This window comes from Sarcophilus harrisii, chromosome 2 (genome assembly GCF_902635505.1).
Source record: "Sarcophilus harrisii chromosome 2, mSarHar1.11, whole genome shotgun sequence".
NCBI lineage: Eukaryota > Metazoa > Chordata > Mammalia > Dasyuromorphia > Dasyuridae > Sarcophilus > Sarcophilus harrisii.
Genome location: NC_045427.1, coordinates 163,620,852 through 163,640,867, shown reverse-complemented (window position 1 = coordinate 163,640,867; position 20,016 = coordinate 163,620,852). Strand labels below are relative to the sequence as shown.

General features: G+C 32.4%; 1 protein-coding gene across 3 annotated transcripts in view; it reads left to right on the top strand.

Annotated features, from left to right (window-relative positions):
* Positions 1–20,016, top strand: part of PLCB1 (phospholipase C beta 1) — an 831,921-nt gene that overhangs the window by 562,298 nt on the left and 249,607 nt on the right. For all 3 annotated transcript variants that reach the window (XM_031951118.1, XM_031951120.1, XM_031951119.1), the window contains one exon: positions 1,799–1,965. In XM_031951118.1, the coding sequence (XP_031806978.1) occupies positions 1,799–1,965 (167 nt within the window). The remainder of the gene's footprint in view (positions 1–1,798; positions 1,966–20,016) is intronic.

Here is a 20,016-nt window from a genome sequence, read left to right as displayed (position 1 = left end):
TTCTCATTTAATAATGCTAGATTGGGTATCTGAGTTTAGAAAAATCACCCAGCTATTCATTAATTGATCACATACTATTTTCCCATAGTAATATCCATTAGTTTAAGTGGGCAGAGGTTTTTGCTACCTAACATAAATTAGTACTTATAAGGATTGCATTTTTCTCATATAACCATATTTGGTTTTAGCAACGTAGAGGGAAAGAAGAAGTAATGCAAGAGAATGAATGGTGGATTGGAAATATTCTTAAGTGGCTACAGGTCTCATCTGAGTCACTAAGCATATATGTGACTTAGTCGCAACATTAATTCCCTCATTTTTAAACCAAGAGGACTGAATTACATTGTTCTATTAATAGTAGGAGGTGATTGCCTCTTTTTTAGTAGATACTTTCCTCTAAACTGGCCTTTCCCCATACCTCTGATAAAGGAGGAATTGAAGCTCCGAGGAGAATGTTCCAGGACTCAAATTTCCCAATTTCCAGGAGTCTTACATCTGATTGGGTATTCCACAAATATATTACCTCCTTCTTCCTAAATCTTGTTACCTGCCTTTTTAAAAAGTACCCTATGAAAGCATCAGATTATCCCATCCCACTCCTCCCTTGAATTCTAGATCATTCATGTATACATATATTGTATCTAACTTATACTTTAACATATTTAACATGTATTGGTCAATCTGCCATCTGGAGGAGGAGGTGGAGGGAATGAGGGGGAAAAATAGGAACAAAAGATTTTGCAGTTGTCAATGCTGAAAAATTACCCATGCGTATATCTTCTAAATAAAAAGCTATAATAATAAAAAAAAATTCTAGATCATTTTTCAAAGAATAGCAACTTTATCTTAGTGAAACAGTGAATAAGTAAAATTCACTGGATTAGATAGGATCTATTAATATCACAGAAATTCTTCATCTTTTATTACATCAGTAATAAACTCACATATTCATTTTAAAGAGAAAATATATAAGAAAAGCAACCTATTTAAAAGTAAGAAAATAGCACCTTTACATTTTATCTGATATTGAAGTCAACAAATAAATTAATTGAAAAAGATGGAAAGTATAACTGTGAAATCACAAAGGGAATGTGTTTGGTACTTATGATTATGATTGATATCATTACATTCTTGGTGCACCTGATTACTTTTATTTTTGTAATTTCTTACCATCAAACATTTCAGGAGTGCCCATAGGGTACATGTTATGGAATTAGTTCTTGTAGTATTGAGAAGATTATTTATATCAAATACAATTGCTGTCCTAAAGGAGATGATGTTTATAATTCCCCTTGTGAGAAGAGGAAATACATGACAGAATTTGCTCACTTTTTCAGTTGCCATAAATAGATACATCCTTACGGAAATAAGCTGGATATGGGAAGTTGGTGATTCAGCTAGAACTTTAACTGTATTGTGTAAACCATACCTATATATATTTTTTCCTCCTTGAAGTATTCCCTTTTGGCTTTATGGGATCATGAACTCCTAGGTATTTTTTGCCCTTGCCAGTGGTTGGTATTTTCCTCAGGCATGCCAAATCAGTTCTAATTACATTAAACAATGTCTACAATGAACAATTATAATTTGAAACATAAACAAAAATTAGTTGGGGCAATGTGACCATTTTTATCTTTTGCAAAAGCACTTTGATCTTATAAGATCTAGATAGGTTTTCTCTGTGATGCTATTTAAGCAGTGACTTGCGTTTATGAGTACTTAATAAATTCTTTTTGGTTGATTAAATATGTTACCAAAAAACAATGTAATTTCTTTTTTTTCTTTTACTTATTTTTAGTGGTGCCAAGAGTAGACCATATCTTACTGTTGATCAAATGATGGAGTTTATCAATTTAAAGCAACGAGATCCCCGACTGAATGAAATCCTTTATCCACCATTAAAACAGGAACAAGTCCAAGTGCTAATTGAGAAATATGAACCAAACAACTCCTTAGCAAAAAAAGGTCAGTAGGATTTGCTTCACATGTTTTCCAGCCCCTTATTTGAAAGTGTGGATAAATTAGTTTGCAATAATTTCAAATATTGCATGAGATTGTGAAGGCAGACCAGTGAACTACCTTCAGATTTCTCAAATATTCTCAAATATTCGGTATGAGATATTTATTTCTCTGCTTTCCTTCTGATCTTTGTCATTAGGAATTGCTCATAGTAGTTCTACTGTAAAAAAAATTGCATTTTTTACATGTATTTAGTAAAGTATTTAGGAATAATTCTTTGCCTTTAGTTAAGGAACTTATGAAATGCCAAATCATCAGTAATAAATAGTAGATAATGAAATATAGTGACAGGCAGAAACATAATTTTTTTACCCTTAGCATTAACTCATCACGGGGTGTTTGTTTTTACTATGAGAAAATCTACTTTTGAACATCTTAAAGATTTTTTTCCTTTCCTTTTTCTCTCCTCTGCTCTAACTTTTCTTTGTTAAGCTTTGGTTTCAAGCAGCAATATGAAGTTTTAATTCATATAACAACTCAAAGATTTATATTAAAGCATTGAATCGACAAATAGCAATTTAATTCAATATAATTCAATTCAATTTTCCTGCTTTTACATCCCCTACTGGATTTGTTTTCATATGGTTATAACTTCCCACTCCTAAATTATTTAGAATTTCCTAAAACATTATAATTGTAATAAAGTTAATTTTGATTCCAGACCAGGAATTTTGATGACTACCACAAGGATTGATATCAGAGAAGTGATTCTTTGTTGCCTGGAAATGACTCTGATGCAAGAATTTTTGTTTCCTTTAAAAGTATTGCTATAATAAGATTATGAAAATATAATTGCAGGAAATAATCACTTACATGTTATAGTACACTGATTGTACAAAATCTCAAAACACTCTATACCTTGAAGTTTTATTTAGTTGGATGAGGAGTATGATCAGTTAAAAAATCAGGATATTATTACAAAATAAACATTCTTCAATGAAAATCTTTATTTTTTTAGTTGTGATAATACTGTAAATTTGAAATAATTCAGAATGTTTCCATTGTCAAAACCATGAAGTCTCCTAAGTAGCTTAATTGAACTTCAAAATCTCATAATCCTGTGATTTTTTTATTGGTATAGGTAATCCACTAATATCTCTTACAATCTCTCAATCCCTCACATTATAGTACTTGTAAGTTTTCTATGGCCAAAATTTAACTATGATGCTTAGCCAGTGAATTTCAAAGGATAAGTTTTTCCTGAAGTTGCTAAACTGAAAAATCCATCACTTGAGTTACCATCATCTTTTTTGAGATATCCAAAATATTTATTTTAAATTTTTGTTTGATGGAGAAGACAAATGTCATGTTGTTTTTCAGTCATTTTATCTGTGTCCAATTCTTTCTGACTTCATTTAAGAAAGATACTTAGCAAAAATGCTGGAGTAATTTACTATTTCCTTTTTTAGTTCATTTGTCAAAGATGTCTGAGGCCAGCTTTAAACTCAGGAAGAGAAGTCTTCCTCATGCCAGGCCCAGTACTGTATCTGCTGTGTCATCTAGCTGTCCAGTTGCCCTGTTAAAGTGAGGGTTATATGAATTTTGAAAGTTAAAAAGCAAAATAATCAAAGAGAAATTATTTTCTTACTTGGTCTTTACTCAGTGTTTTTTATTTTGATAGTTGTCTAATACAAATATTATTGGGTTTGTTTTGACCTTCATAATCAAGGTTGGGCTATGAAATATATTTGTGTTTTGATTCTTCTTGCATGTTCTACTTTTTAAATTAGAACCATAATGTAGTGAAAAGTCTTAGAATTATATAATAATGGTTTCAGTTGTCCTTTGTGACTTACTAGCTGAGATACCGTGGGTAAGTCATTTTCTCTTTATAACCCATTTTCCTGATCTATAAAATGAGAATAATGCTACTTGCCTCTCAAATGTTGTTGTAAGGATCAAATCACAATACATGTAAATTTCTTTGCAACTATAAGACAACATAAAAGTAAATTATTGTCACAATTATGATTGTTATCATTATTATTGCTAATTTTTTATGTGACATTCTATTCAAGAATTCAACTCAGAATAGAATATAAAAGTTCCCTAAACTTCTACAGAGAGAGGAAAATTTCTCAGTCAAATATCTTTATACAAAAATCCTTCTCTAATTCCCTCTGGTGAATTGGAGGATATTCTGGATTATTGAAATTTATGCCAACATGGTGTAATCTGCTTTAAGTCTGAATGTGATGCGAGGGTACATAGTATGAATCTGGCAGTTAATTGAGTGTTAGTTTAAGTTCAATAAATAGCCTAGTTAAATTCAGAGAGGATAATCATAAGAATGTATGCACTCAGGTGGAGAATTTTTTTTAGCCTCTAAAATTCAAGAATTGGAAGTACATATAGGTTCTCATTTGTTTCATGGGAATAGACACCCAAATCTATGAAATCATATGTTTGTATGATTAAGAAATAAAAGGAACATTAAAGGTCATCCAATCCAATGCAGTCATTTTGCAGATGAAAAACACAAACATAGAGAACTGATTTATTTGCCAAAGGTCATTAAGCTAACTAGCAGAAAGGAGTTTTGAGTCCATGTCTTCAGTTTACAAGTCCAGTACTCTTTTTCCTTATGCTGTACTCAAAAATCTTTCAAATTTAAATTCTGATGATTATTTCCTTCAAATATTGGTAATTTTCCAAGTTTTAAAAAGTTCATCTTTCTGATCAACCAAATATGTTATGTTCATTGTAAAAAGATAGTTGCATGCTTAATATTAGAAAGTTACACAAAGAATAATGATTTTGCCTCATTTACATAATACCTTTAGAAAATACTTCACATATCTTGCTTCATTAGAGCCTTACAAAAATAGAATGAGGGAAGTAAAGAAGTTATTATCCCTATTTCTCAGATAATAATAATTCTAATGCTAATGATGAGGAAGAATGACATATTCTCAGAGCACATGATGAAGAAGTTAAAAGCTTATAGAAGTTTGTTTTGAAAGAAACAAAAGTATCTTAATTTAAATTCAAAACACAATAGTAGAGGATGACAGCAGGTATATGCTACTGAATGTGTTGAATATAACTGAAAGTAGTTTATGTCTAAAGAGAATTTATAAGAGAGATAAGATTCAAGAGTAGAACTAAAAGGCACACACAGAAATATCTACACGAACTCATCCAACAAAAATTTTGACAAACAAAGCATCAAACAAATGATTGAGGCTTGTGGACTTATTTACAAAAACTGAAGAGACTAGGATACCTATTCAGGATCAGGGTCATTGCCACTAGAAGTTATAGAATGATTATTCACAAAAGCTTAAATTATATTGATTGGTAAAGACTATGTAATAAGATAGTGGAAACTTTAGCACTTCATTGCAGGTAGTGAATCCATTTGAGGGCATTTGTTGGCAAAGTAACTGAAGTGGTTTGCCATTTCCTACTCCATTTTGTAAATAAGGAAACTGAGGCAAACAGATTTAAGCAACTTATCTAGTCACACATCTAGTAAGAGTCTGAGGCTAGATTTGAACTCAGAAAGATTCATCTTCCTGACTTCAGGCCCAAGGCTGTCTCTACTGTTTCACTTAGCTGTCCCAATTTAGCATCTCTTAGATACCCAAAATGATATGATTATATGAGTAGAATTAAAGGAGGAAAAGAAGGAAACAAGCATTTATGAAGAACCTCTGTGCAAAGTGCCTTAAAATATTATTTCATTTGAGCCTCATAATAACCTTATGAGGTAAAGAATATTACTATACCTATTTTACAGATAAGGAATCAGGCAACCAGAATTTTGAGTGATTTGTCCAGAGTCACACAAACATAAATATCTGAGGCTGGATTTGAACTTGGGTGTTCTGATTAGATACCCACGTTCCTTATAAATTGGCAAGTCCATAATAAAATCAAACTTCAAAATATTCTTGTTATTTCAACAAATTAACTGTGATGGAACTGAAGAATCATTAAAAGAGAACCTTAAAAAACTTTTTTAGATAAACCATTGATTCATAAAATTTAGAAACAATGTATTCAACTAATCTGACTTTATGAAATAGTTTCAGTCTTTCAAATACATAGAATGAAAAACTTTCAAAATGTAAACCAAAAAAAAAAACAAAAAACAAAAAAACAAAAAACCCTAACAACAGATGAAATACGAATCAATTGGAAATAGGATGAAGTATCTGTCAAACCATGGTAGTATGAAGTAATTGTTACTTGCAATCAGGAAAACCTAGGTTCAAATCTTAGATGAAATATTTATTAGCTGTATGATCATGGACAAGTATTTAAACTGTTTTATAACAAGTTTGCTCATCCACAAAATTTTTCATGATATGATTATGTATGTGAATTACTTGGGGCAAGTACTTATTTTAATATTATTTCATTTTTTATGGCAGTAGGGTTAAATATTTGCTTATACTAACACTACACTGATTAGTATTTATGATGATGACATGAAACCAAATTGATTAGTTTCTTCTTCCATCTTTTTTGTTAGTTCTCTGTTAGTTGAGTAATAGGTTTCATATACATTTTTCATTAAAATCTCTATTAGATTTTTAATTGTGAAGTTTTAAATAGATATTTCTTTAAAGAAGCAAACAAAAGTTATAGCTTTGACAGAGCACACATTATTGACCGTTAAAGATATTGCAGTGCCTACTGGTACAAGGAAGTTAATTGCTTCAAGAACCCTTCAAGTGCACACAGAAACAGAATGATTCACAGTAAAGTATGAAAAATTTTGGTGAATACAGTAAAATAGTCTAAAATGAAAAACACCAATAACTGAAACCTACTGATGCAGAACAATGAATCTACAGAAAATAAAAAATGACTTTCAAAAGAACCTAGCAGCTGAAAGGTTTGTTATTGATTCTTCTATATAATGGTACTAGCTTCTATAAGTCAAAAGAATAGCAAAATAACTGCCCAACAAAGCACTAACTGTTGTTATGAAGGAAAAAAATCTTACTATAGACAAGAAGGATGGAATACCAATGAATTAAATATGGTAATTTATATTGATGAAATTCACTTTTTTTTTCAAAGGTAAAAATCATTGCAAGATTCCAGATGGATCTATATAACATGGCATCTTCATTAGACTGTAAAATGACCACACACACACACACACACAATTTTGTTGTTCTTGTCCCTGTTGAAGAAGAGATTAACTCTTATAAATAGATTGATATACTGAGTAGAAAAATTGTTCTGTAGGTAGAGAAATTTCTAAATGGAAATGGAGTAAATAAACTATGCTACAAGTTATGAAAAATTGATGAATTTAATCAAAAGAAGGAGACAAATGTGCTTCAATGGCTTGGAAAATCTTCGGATTTAAACCTCATTTAAAACTGATCAGTTATAATTAAGGCCAGAATTATTTTTTAAAAATGGTTTGTTGATCAAAGAAATGCTTAATAGTCAAACATTATGATTTTATAATGAGAAATTAAAAAATATCTATCAAATTATTGTAAACTCAATGCTTAATCACTTAAAATGAGATTTCACCAGAAAGATGACATTCAATATGAAAATTTTCTAAAGTTGTAAGATTGTGGGTTTTTGTTTTTTGTTTTTTGGGTTTGTTTTTTTTTTTTGGCAAATCAAGTGTCTCTTACAAAGGCCTCATTTTTCAAATATAAAGAACAGAGTCAAAATTATAAGAATACAAGTTATTCCCCAATTGATAAATTGTCAAAGGATATGAACAGGCAGGTTTCAGATAAAGAAATCAAAGCTATCTATAGTTACTTAAAGTGCTCTAAATCAAATTGATTAGAGTAATATAATTTAAAATACCCCCAAGATACTACCCTGCACCTATCTTATCGACTAATATGACAAAAAAAAAAAAAGGGAAATGACAAATACTGGAAGGGATATGGGGGGAAAAACAAACAAACAGACAAACAAAAACACAAGCAAACCACTAATGTACTGTTTGTGGAGTTGTGAACTGATCAATTCTGGAGAGCATTTTGAAACTATGTCCAAAGGACTATCCAACTGCTCATACGTTGTGATCCAGCAATACCACAACTAAATCTGTATCCCCAAAAGATTAAAAAAAAGGGGGGGGTATGAAACACATTTATATGAAAAACAAATAGTTCTGTGGGAACAAAGAATTGGAAGTTGAGGGAATATGGAGCAATTAGGAATGGCTGAACAAGTTGTGGTATATAAATGCAATGAGATATTATTGTTCTATAAGAAGTGATAAACTGGATGATTTCACAAAAATTTAGACTTATGTGAATTGATACAGAATGAAATGAACAGCATCAGGGGAACACTGTACATGGTAACAGCAATATTGTCCAACAAACAACTGTGAATGACTTAGCTATTCTTAGCAATACAATGATCCAAGATAAATCTAAAGGATTCATGATGAAAAATGCTATCTGCCTCCAGAGAAATAACTGATGATATCTGAATACAAATCAAAGCATGCTATTTTTCACTTTTTTTCTTTTATTTTGTATAAGTTTCTTCCACAAAATAACTAATATACAAAATTGCACATGTAAACGTATATCAGATTGCTTACTGTCTCAGGGAGGAGGAAGAGAAGGGGGAAAAAGAAGCATATAATTTGGAACTCAAAACTTTTAAAAAGGTTAAAAAATTGTAATTGAGGAAAATCAAAATATTGTCTTAAAAATAAGTCAATACATTTAGTTTTTTCTTTGTTCCAGTTAATTTGTACAACATTGTATCCTGCAAAAATGAGATCAAATTAGATAACACATGTAAATATGTATGTATGTATATATGTATATATATATATATATATATATATATATATATATATATATATGAATGACTTGGCAAATTTTAAAGAGGTACATAAATGTGAGTCGTTATTATCATTAGTAATAGCATTATCATCCTCATGTGTCCTGTCTATTATGGAGTTACCTCAAAAGTGGTTTCAGTGAATTTTTATCACGTGTCTTATTTAATTATAAAAAGCAGTCCTTTTCTTCACTTTGGAACATAGTTCCCAGAATGCTAAATATTAAAGAATAATTGTAGGATAATATCGAAATATGTTTTGCATGACTTCAGTGTATAATGGGTACTTTCCCACTTTCCCTATTGGATAGTGGCTAGAGGAAGAAAGAATTTGGAATTGAAAAAACTATATCTTAAGTGAATGTTAAAATTTTTTTTTTAAAAAAGAATAATAACAAAATAGCAGCTTATTGTTCTAATGAGTACACTTTACTTTCCTTCAAGTAAATTATGATTTTTCAGAAATGTATCAGTTGACCACAGACATTCCAATTGTTTTGTGTCTATGAGATCTGACATGAAATCATTGTCTTAGTGTCACAGAAACAATTTAAAGGTTGCCACATAGAATATTTTCCAAATTTAAAAAGTGCATCTGGTAAATGTCAGTGATGCAGCTAAAAGCCATGTTTTTTTCTTTTTTTTTTTTTTTTGCACATTTGCATTATATATATATATATGTATATATATATATATATATATATATTATATATGTGTGTGTGTGTGTGTGTGTGTGTGTGTATTTAAAGCCGAGTCAGCACTGATTTCTGTTTCTCTTAAAAAAAAATCACACAACACAAATTTCATAGCTTTAAGATTGAAATCTCTAGAATAGAAGTGATTTTATCTTTTGAACTCTTCAGAAGAAAGGTACTAAGTAGTTCTAACATAATAAATTCAATTGGTATATTGTGGTAGCAGCACTAGCTGCTTCCAGTTCTTGAAGATTTAATCAATAACATAGTATCTTAGGGCAAAATTTAGCTTGTCAATGGCTAAATTAAAGGAAAACTTTATTATACCTTACTCATTGATGGATAGCCTGAGGGTCGTTGATAGAGTTCTGCACTTGTCAGGAAGACATGTTCAGATCTTCCTTCTGACAGTTGCTACGTGACTGAGGATTAGTTACTCACCTCAGAGGCACAATTTCTTATCTATAAAATAGGAAAAAGAATAGTACCTTTTCTACAGAGTAATTTTGAGGCATACAAATTAATTGATATATTTTGCCTTTCAATGTGTTAACTATCTTTTAATACTTTTGGAGTATGATTTGAGGATTTTATGGCACTGCAGATTCCAAGTATTAAGGTTCTATTTAATTCCATTATTTTAATCAAAGACACTTCCTGTTATCCTATTACTTTATAGAGAATGTCATACCATGTTAAAGTTTGGTAATAAATTATGAAAGGTGAATTAGTAAATCTTGTGCATTTACTCAGTAACCACTGCATTTAAAATTTTGAAGCTAAAGTAGAATAAAATAAATCTTCAGATTGAAAATAACATATTTTTAGAATTTTTAAATGAATAGGATTGTGTCCAGGCATAAGCAAACCTTTTGGTTAGCACGAGTCCTTAGCTAATTAGCATTAAATAAATGGAAATATGTAAATAGACCATGTGTTCATGGTTTTTCACTCAGTATTTCTTTTTTAAAAAATGATATACCTACCATTAAAATTACCATTATTACAGTTGAATTCTTGAACTGAGAAAATATAAAGGAAAAAAAAGAAAAAAGTTGTCATATCACAAAATAATTGTATTAGAATGAACTCAAACCCTTCCTTGTACATAGACTAGTTCTTTGACCCTGGGCAAGTCTCTTAATTGCAGCCTGCCTCAGTTTCTTCTTATGTAAAATTAGCATAATAATAGTATCTATTTCACAAAATTGTTGTGATAATAAATTAAGACATCATTCAACAGTACTTTTTAAATTTTTTCTGTTTTCTCTTCAATGCCCCTAAGGCTATCTTCTGGTACCCTCTAATTTTCAGTTTTTTTTCAAATTTCAAATTCCTTGAGGGCAGAGAATATCTTTCATTTTCTTTCTTTCCTTTCTTTCTCCTCCTCCTCCTCCTCCTCCTCCTCCTTCTTCTTCTTCCTTAATAAATGTTTATTGAGTATTGATTATTGTGTTAAGTGCTTTGCAAATCTTAAAGTGCAATATAAATGGTGTTTTAAGGAATCCAAATCAGAGTGGAAAAATAACCTCCTGTGCAATCAACAAACATTTATTAAACAGTTATTATGTGTGAGGTACTGAAGATACAGAAAAAGGTAAATCCATGTGTAGCCTTTGCTTGAAGACCTTCAATAGAGGGGCCAAGATGGCGGAGAAGTCACACGCGACTTTCTAAGCTCTTCTCTTACCCTCTTTATCAATATTATATCGAGCCTCAAAAATAGTCTTGACTGCTACAATTCGTAAAGATAAGAAGTAGAACAACTCACCGGCCGAAGAAAATCTGCAGTCTCACCAAAAAAGGTTGGTTCCAGGGCCAGGGAGGAGATCGGCGCAGACGGGGAGAGAAATTAGGTTCCGAGGAGAGTCGAAAACCGAGGGTGAAGGCACAGATCTCAGCACAAGCGCGCAGACCCAACCCGCAGTACGGGGCTTCTCCTTGGGGCAGTTGTGATCCTGCACGGCAGGAGGACGCAGCCCGGTTAGCCTCAATCTGGCGAGTGGGAGCTCGGCTTGGGGCCATAGAGCTTTTCCAGGGCCGATTTGCATCAGGCAGAGACGCTGGGCAGAGTTTGTGGCGGTCTGCATTCTGCAGTCAGCTGCTAATACTCACAGTCCCAAAAGAGGCTCCGGCCTGGGGCGGTGACACTTTCACCACTTAGTCTCTAGCCCAGGGCAATCGATAATCCACTCAGCCCTACTAAGCAGTTTAATAGCTCGGCCAGTGCTGAATCCACTTCCTGTTGGGGGAAGGGAAAACTCTCACCCAGAGCACTCCCATACCTCGGAGCCGGAAATCGGTTTACATCTTTCCCTGCTCTGCAGAGGAAGCTGGTAACCCCCTTGCCTAGGAGACCTACCCTAAAGGCTTTCAAACATGAATAAAAAGATGAAAAGAATAATCGACAGCTTCTATGCAGAAAAAGAGCAGGTCAGCAAACCTGAAGAGACCTCAAACAGCAAAAATGCATCAGACTGTCCTCCTTACATAATGCTTCATAGAAGAGACCATTAAAAGTCTCAAAAGAGAGTTAGAAGATAAATGGGGAAAGGAAAGAGAAGCCTTACAAGAGAGCAACAACTTCCTGAAATACGAATTGGAAAAAGTAAAAAAATCTCAGGAAAGTAAGAATTGTGAATTGGAAAAAATAAAGAATTCACTAGAAAGTAGGATTTGTGAAATTGAAAAGACAAAGAACTCGAAGAAAGTAGGATCTGTGAATTGGAAAAGACAAAGAACACGAAGAAAGTAGGATCTGTGAATTGAAAAGAAAATAATTCACTAAAAAAAAAAATTAGTGAAATGGAAAAAATTCCACAGACCAAAACAATACATTCAAAACCAATTGGACATATACAGAAAGAAGTAAAAAAGCTATTGAAGAAAATAATTTTAAAAATTAGAACTGAACAAATTGAAACTAATGATTCATTGAGACAGCAAGAATCAGTCAAGCAAAAACAAAAAAATGACAAACTGAAAAACCACTGAATTATCTACTCACAAAACGACAGACTTGGAAAATAGATCTAGGAGAGATAATCTGAGGATTATTGACTTCTGAAAACTATGATGAAAAAAAGAGCCTAGATACTATTTTACAAGAAATCATCAAAGAGAACTGCCCAGATGTAATAGAATCAGAAGGTAAAATAGGCATTGAAAGAATTCATCGAACACCTTCTGAAAGAAACCCTAAAATAAAACCCAAGGAATATTGTGGCAAAATTTCAGAACTATAAGATTAAGGAAAAAATTTTACAAGCAGCCAAAAAACCATTTAAATACGAGGTGCCACAATAAGGATCACCCAAGATCTGGCTGCCTCTACATTAAAGGAAAGAAGGGCCTGGAATATGATATTCGAAAGGCACAAGAACTTGAGATGCAGCCAAGAATAAACTACCCAGCTTAAGCTTGAGCATTTTCTTCCAGGGAAGAAGATGGACATTTAATGAAACAAATGAATTCCATTTGTTTCTGAAGAAAACCAGAACTAAACAAAAAATTTGATCTCCAAGAATAGAACTCAAGAGATGCAGAAAAGGTAAAAATAACTCTTGAGAATTGTATTTCTGTTGTGGATATACAAAAAGAATACATGTATAATTTGATTGTACTGATATAACATAAAAAGGGAAGTAGATATGGAAAAGGGATGATGGCAGAATAAGGTGGGAAGGAGGGATAAAAGAGGGAAACCACATCCCACAAAGAGGCTAAGGAAACTTATCATATCTGAGGGAATTGAGAGAGGGGGAGGAACATTGTGTGAATCTTACTCTCATCAGAGTTGGCTCAAAGAAAAAATAATTGACATTTGTTTTAGAGAAAATTCTCTCGCCTCATTAAAACGGGGGAGAGGAAAAGGAAAAGAAAAAGAGTAATAAGGGAAGGAAGGGGAAAGACTCAAAGGGGGAGGGAGGGATTATAAAGAGGATAAGTATCGTGATACAAGAGGGGTCATAAGTTTAAAAGGGGAAAGAGGGTTGGGGGAGGGAAGAATAAGTAAAGCACAATCTGGGGTTATTAGGATGGCAGGAAATACAGATTTAGTAATTCTAACCGTAAATGTAAATGGGATGAACTCCCCCATAAAGAGGAGGCAGATAGCAGACTGGATCAAAAGTCAGAACCCTACAATATGTTGTTTACAAGAACACATCTAAAGCAGGGGGATGCATATAGAGTAAAAGTAAAAGGCTGGAGCAAAATCTATTATGCTTCAGGTGAAGTCAAAAAAAGGGGTAGCCATCCTTATCTCAGATCAAGCAAAAGTAAAAATTGATCTAATTAAAAGAGATAAGGAAGGAAACTACATCCTGCTAAAGGGAGCATAAACAACGAAGCAATATCAATATTAAACATATATGCACCAAGTGGTATGGCACTCAACTTCCTAAAGGAGAAGTTAAGAGAGTTGCAAGAAGAAATAGACAACAAAACTGTAAGAGTAGGAGATCTCAACCTTGCACCTCAGAATTAGACAAATCAAACCAGAAAACAAATAAGAAAGAAATTAAAGAAGTAAATAGAATATTAGAAAATTTAGGTATATTGGATCTTTGGAGAAAATTGAATGGAGATAGAAGGAATATACTTTCTTCTCAGCAGTTCATGGAACCTATTCAAAATTGACCATATATTAGGACATAAAGACCTCAAAATTAAATGCAAGAAAGCAGAAATAGTAAATGCTTTCTTTTCAGATCACGATGCAATAAAAACTACATTCAACAAAAAGTTAGGGGTAAATAGACCAAAAAGTAATTGAAACTAAACAATCTCATCTTAAATAATGATTGGGTGAAGCAGCAAATTATAGATACAATTAATAATTTCACTCAAGATAATGACAATGATGAGACATCATACCAAAATTTGTGGGATGCAGCCAAAGCGGTAATAAGAGGGAATTTTATATCCTTAGAGGCTTACTTGAATAAAACAGAGAAAGAAAAGATTAATGAATTGGGCTTGCAACTAAAAAAACTAAAAAAAGACCAAATTAAAAACCCCCAATCAAATACTAAATTGGAAATTCTAAAATTAAAAGGAGAAATTAAAAATATTGAAAGTAAAAAAACTATTGAACTAATTAATAAAACTAAGAGTTGGTTCTATGAAAAGCCAATAAAATAGATAAGCCTTTGGTAAATCTGATTAGAAAAGGAGGGAGGAAAATGAAATTAGTAGTCTTAAAAATGAAAAGGGAGAACTTTCCACCAATGAAGAGGAAATTAGAGAAATAATAAGGAATTATTTTGCTCAACTTTATGCCAATAAATTTGATAACCTAAGTGAAATGAATGACTACCTCCAAAAATACAGACTTCCCTAGACTAACAGAGGAAGAAGTAATTGTTTGAATAGTCCCATTTCAGAAAAAGAAATAGAACAGGCAATTAAACAACTCCCTAAGAAAAATCCCCAGGACCAGATGGATTTACATGTGAATTTTACCAAACATTTAAAGAACAATTGGCCCCAATGCTATATAAATTATTTGATAAAATAGGAATGAAGGAGTCCTACCAAATTCCTTCTATGACACAGACATGGTACTGATACCTAAACCAGGTAGGCTGAAAACAGAGAAAGAAAATTATAGACCAATCTCCCTAATGAATATTGATGCTAAAATCTTAAATAAGATATTAGCAAAAAGACTACAGAAAATCATCTCCAAGATAATACCCTATGATCAAGTAGGATTTATACCAGGAATGCAGGGCTGGTTCAATATTAGGAAAACTATCAATATAATTGGCCATGTTAATAACCAAATTAACAAAAACCATATGATCATCTCAATAGATGCAGAAAAAGCATTTGATAAAATCCAACATCCATTCCTATTAAAAACACTTGAGAGTATAGGAATAAATGGACTTTTCCTTAAAATAATCAGCAGCATCTATTTAAAACCATCAGTAAGCATCATATGTAATGGAGACAAACTGCAACCATTCCTAATAAGATCTGGAGTGAAACAAGGTTGCCCACTATCACGTATTATTTAATATTGCATTAGAAATGCTAGCTATAGCAATAAGAGCTGAGAACGAGATTAAAGGAATAAGAATAGGCAATGAGGAAGCCAAATTATCACTCTTTGCTGATGACATGATGGTATACTTAGAGAACCCCAGAGATTCTGCTAAAAAGTTATTAGAAATAATCCACAACTTTGCTAAAGTTGTGGTTATAAAATAAACCCACATAAGTCATCAGCATTCTTATATATCACTAACAAAATCCAACAGTCAGAGTTACAAAGAGAAATTCCATTTAAAGTAACTACTGATAATATAAAATATTTAGGAATCTATCTGCCAAGGGAAATTCAGAAACTTTATGAGCAAAATTACAGACCACTTTTCACACAAATTAAGTCTGATCTAACCAATTGAAAATATTAAATGCTCTTGGATAGGGCGACAAATATAATAAAGATGACAATATTACCTAAACTAATCTATTTATTTAGGCTATACCAATCAGACTCCAAAAACTATTTTAATGACCTAGAAAAAATAACAACAAAGTTCATATGGAAAACAAAAGGTCAAGAATTTCAAGGGAATTAATGAAAAAAAATCAAATGATAGTGGCTTAGCTGTACCAGATCTAAAATTATATTATAGAGCAGCAGCTACAAAACTATTTGGTATTGGCTAAGGAATAGATTAGTTGATCAGTGGAATAGATTAGGTTCAAGGGATAAAACAGTCAACAAATATAGCAACCTAGCTCTTGACAAACCCAAAGATCCCACCTTTTGGGATAAGAACTTACTGTTTGATAAAAATTGCTGGGAAAATTGGAAACTAATATGGCAGAAACTAGGCATTGATCCATACTTAATACCGTGCACCAATATAAGGTCAAAATGGGTTCATGACCTAGGCATAAAGAATGAAATTATTAATAAATTAGAGGAACATAGGATAGTTTACCTCTCAGACCTGTGGAAGGGGAAGGTCTTTATGACCAAAGCAGAACTAGAGATCAGTACTGATCACAAAATAGAAAATTTCGATTATACCAAACTGAAAAGTTTTTGACAAACAAAACTAATGCAGACAAGATTAGAAGGGAAGCAATAAACTGGGAAAATATTTTTACAGTCAAAGGTTCTGATAAAGGCCTCATTTCCAAAATATATAGAGAATTAACTCTAATTTATAAAAATCAAGCCATTCTCCAATTGAAAAATGGTCAAAGGATATGAACAGACAATTCTCAGATGAAGAAATTGAAACTATTTCTAGATCATATGAAAACATGCTCCAAGTCATTATTAATCAGAGAAATGCAAATTAAGACAACTCTAAGATACCACTACACACCTGTCGATTGGCTAAGATGACAGGAAAAATAATGATGATTGTTGAGGGGATGTGGGAAAACTGGGACATTGATTCATTGTTGGTGGAGTTGTGAACTAATCCAACCATTTTGGAGAGTAGTTTGGATCTATGCTCAAAAAGTTATCAAACTGTGCATACCCTTTGATCCAGCAGTGTTACTACTGGGATTATATCCCAAAGAGATTATAAAGAAGGGAAAGGGACCTGTATGTGCATCGAATGTTTGTGGCAGCCCTTTTGTAGTGGCTAGAAACTGGAAACTGAATGGATGTCCATCAGTTGGAGAATGGCTGAATAAATTGTGGTATATGAAAATTATGGAACATTACTGTTCTGTAAGAAATGACCAACAGGATGATTTCAAAAAGGCCTGGAGAGACTTACACGAACTGATGCTGAGTGAAATGAGCAGGACCAGGAGATCATTATATACTTCTACAACAATACTAGATGATGACCAGTTCTGATGGATCAGGCCATCCTCAGCAACGATCAACCAAATCATTTCTAATGGAGCAGTAATGAACTGAACTAGCTATGCCCAGAAAAAGAACTCTGGGAGATGACTAAAACCATTACATTGAATTCCCAATCCCTATAGTTATGCACACCTGCATTTTTGATTTCCTTCACAAGCTAATTGTACAGTAATTCAGAGTCTGATTCTTTTTGTACAGCAAAATAGTGTTTTGGTCATCTATACTTATTGTGTATCTAAGTTATATTTTAATATATTTTAACATCTACTGGTCATCCTGACATTTAGGGGAGGGGGTGGGGGGGGTAAGAGGTGAAAAATTGGAACAAGAGGTTTGGCAATTGTTAATGCTGTAAAGTTACCTATGTATATATCCTGTAAATAAAAGGCTATTAAATAAAAAAAATTAAAAAAAAAAAAAAAAAGACCTTCAATAAAGAGAGACACACTACCTCTCCTCATAGCGCATTTCACTTTGGAATAGCTTTTAATTGTTAGTCATTTTTTCATTATCCAAATTTGTTTTTGAGACTTCAAGATCAGGTGTCCAACATAAATGATCTAAAATACTCAGTATGTGCTTTTCTATGCCTTTCACATAGTTGTTGCTCAAATCAGTCTTGAAATAGATATATGTTATAATGATTCAAAATGAATTTGGCACTTTGACAGAGATTATGATACTAGGGAGTCAAACAGTCTGCATTGTTTTGTAGGAAAACTGCAAATTCCTTTGATGATCAAGGAAACAAAAGTCCATCTTTTTTCAATAAAGATATTATTGTGGAGCTATTATGTGACTGAAAGTCACATAGGGTATCTGAAAAAAATTTAAATAAGCATTACACGGGGCAATGGGCAGGTGCATAATTACCATGAGAAAGCTGCCCCATATAGAATAAGGACCTCTGAGAGCAAGTAATGCTGTCAGGGAAATGTATACTAAAATAAGAAAATGGCATAATTCTATAGTCAGGATTTTAGCATAAAGAGAGGAAGGCCCCTAATTTGGTGGGCTGATCTCTGTGGTGAACTCATGAAACACAAACATGAATCACTGAATGGGTAGGTATAGTGTATAGGATTAGATTGGCTACTTCATTGGAGGGACCATTCATATCACAGAGATGATGGATTCATTTGAGCATTTAAGCTTATCCTTAAGAATCATCAATATAGACTCATAATTTGATGAAAAGACTTAAAGTCCAGTGTTCATAGTAATCCTATCCTTAGAAGCATAGTTAAGGAACATAAGAATGGGTTATAGTCTTGGTTTCCCCAAACCAGGGAAATAAAACTTTTTACAAAGAGGTAGGGAGTTGGGATTTGTTCTAGGATTCACTTATTTGTGGCTCTCAGAGCTGTCCACTGTATTCACAGTGTGAATAAAGAGACTTAAAATATATATATATATAGGACAGGATTTAACTATAAGTGTTTAAGAAAAATAAGATCGGATAGTCTTTAACAAAAATAAAAGAACACTAGAAATCGATGACAATCTCATACAGTTTCCTCAAAGCCTACTTTTTCTTTTTCCTCTAAATGCTCTTAACTAGAGCCCTTAAAAACTTTGTTACAATCTTTCTAATCTTCTTGGTTAACTTGGCAAGAACAATCAGGTTCCTTTGAAGTCATTAAATATACTATTATGTACTTCCTCCTCATCTTTTGAACTAACCAACTCCTTTATTGGTTTTACCAGCTAACCTCACCAATCAATCTACTCTGTCAACTTGCTTTACTCACCAATTTGTTCCACTGCCCTTTAAAAAACAAACAAACAAACAAACAAACAAAAAACTGATCTCACCTTGCCAATTACCTTCTCCTTTTCCATAAATTTTTCCTGAAATTTTCTCTTCAGTTACTTATGCCTTAATTCCTGAATTCAACTTATTCTTTTTTAACCATCTTAAGTGAAACATTTTTTCATCAATTAATAATTAATAAGGTTTAGCCAGGTGCTTAGTGTTAAAGCAGTTTTAAGATCTAGAATGAGCTCTAAATGACATAAAATTTGTAAAACATTTAGCATAGTGCCTGATGTACAGTAGATGCTAAATAAGTGCTTCAAAAATATCTTGACAAAGTAGAGATATTAAATCCATCTTTCTTATTTTGTGAATTTTGTTGTTTTTATTGTTATTCAATCATTTCAGTCAGATTGAATTTTTTGGGACTCCTCTGAGCTTTTCCTGGCAGAGATACCAAAATGGTTTGGTGTTTCCTTCTCCAACTCATTTTATAGATGAGGAAACTGAGGCAAACAAGGTAAAGTGATTTTCCTAGGATCACACAGTTAGTAAGTGTCTGACGTCAAATTTGTATTAAGGAAGATGAGAGAAGGAGGGAAGGAAGAAAAGAAGAAAGGAAGGAAGGATGGATCTAATAAAGTATATGTCAACCACTGTACTTAATCACATAAGAATGTAATGATTTGATCAGTTATACAATAAAAACTAGAATACTGATCTGATTCTCAAATCGGAGCTAGTCCAACAGCATCATATTAAGCAACCTATGCTAATAAGAAGTTAGGTATGGCAACGTTGAGTAAAGATCTTAATAGTATTTAACATTTACTTAGCATTCTAAGATTTGTAAAGCCTTTTATGTAAATTATTTCATTTGAGTCTCATAATATCTC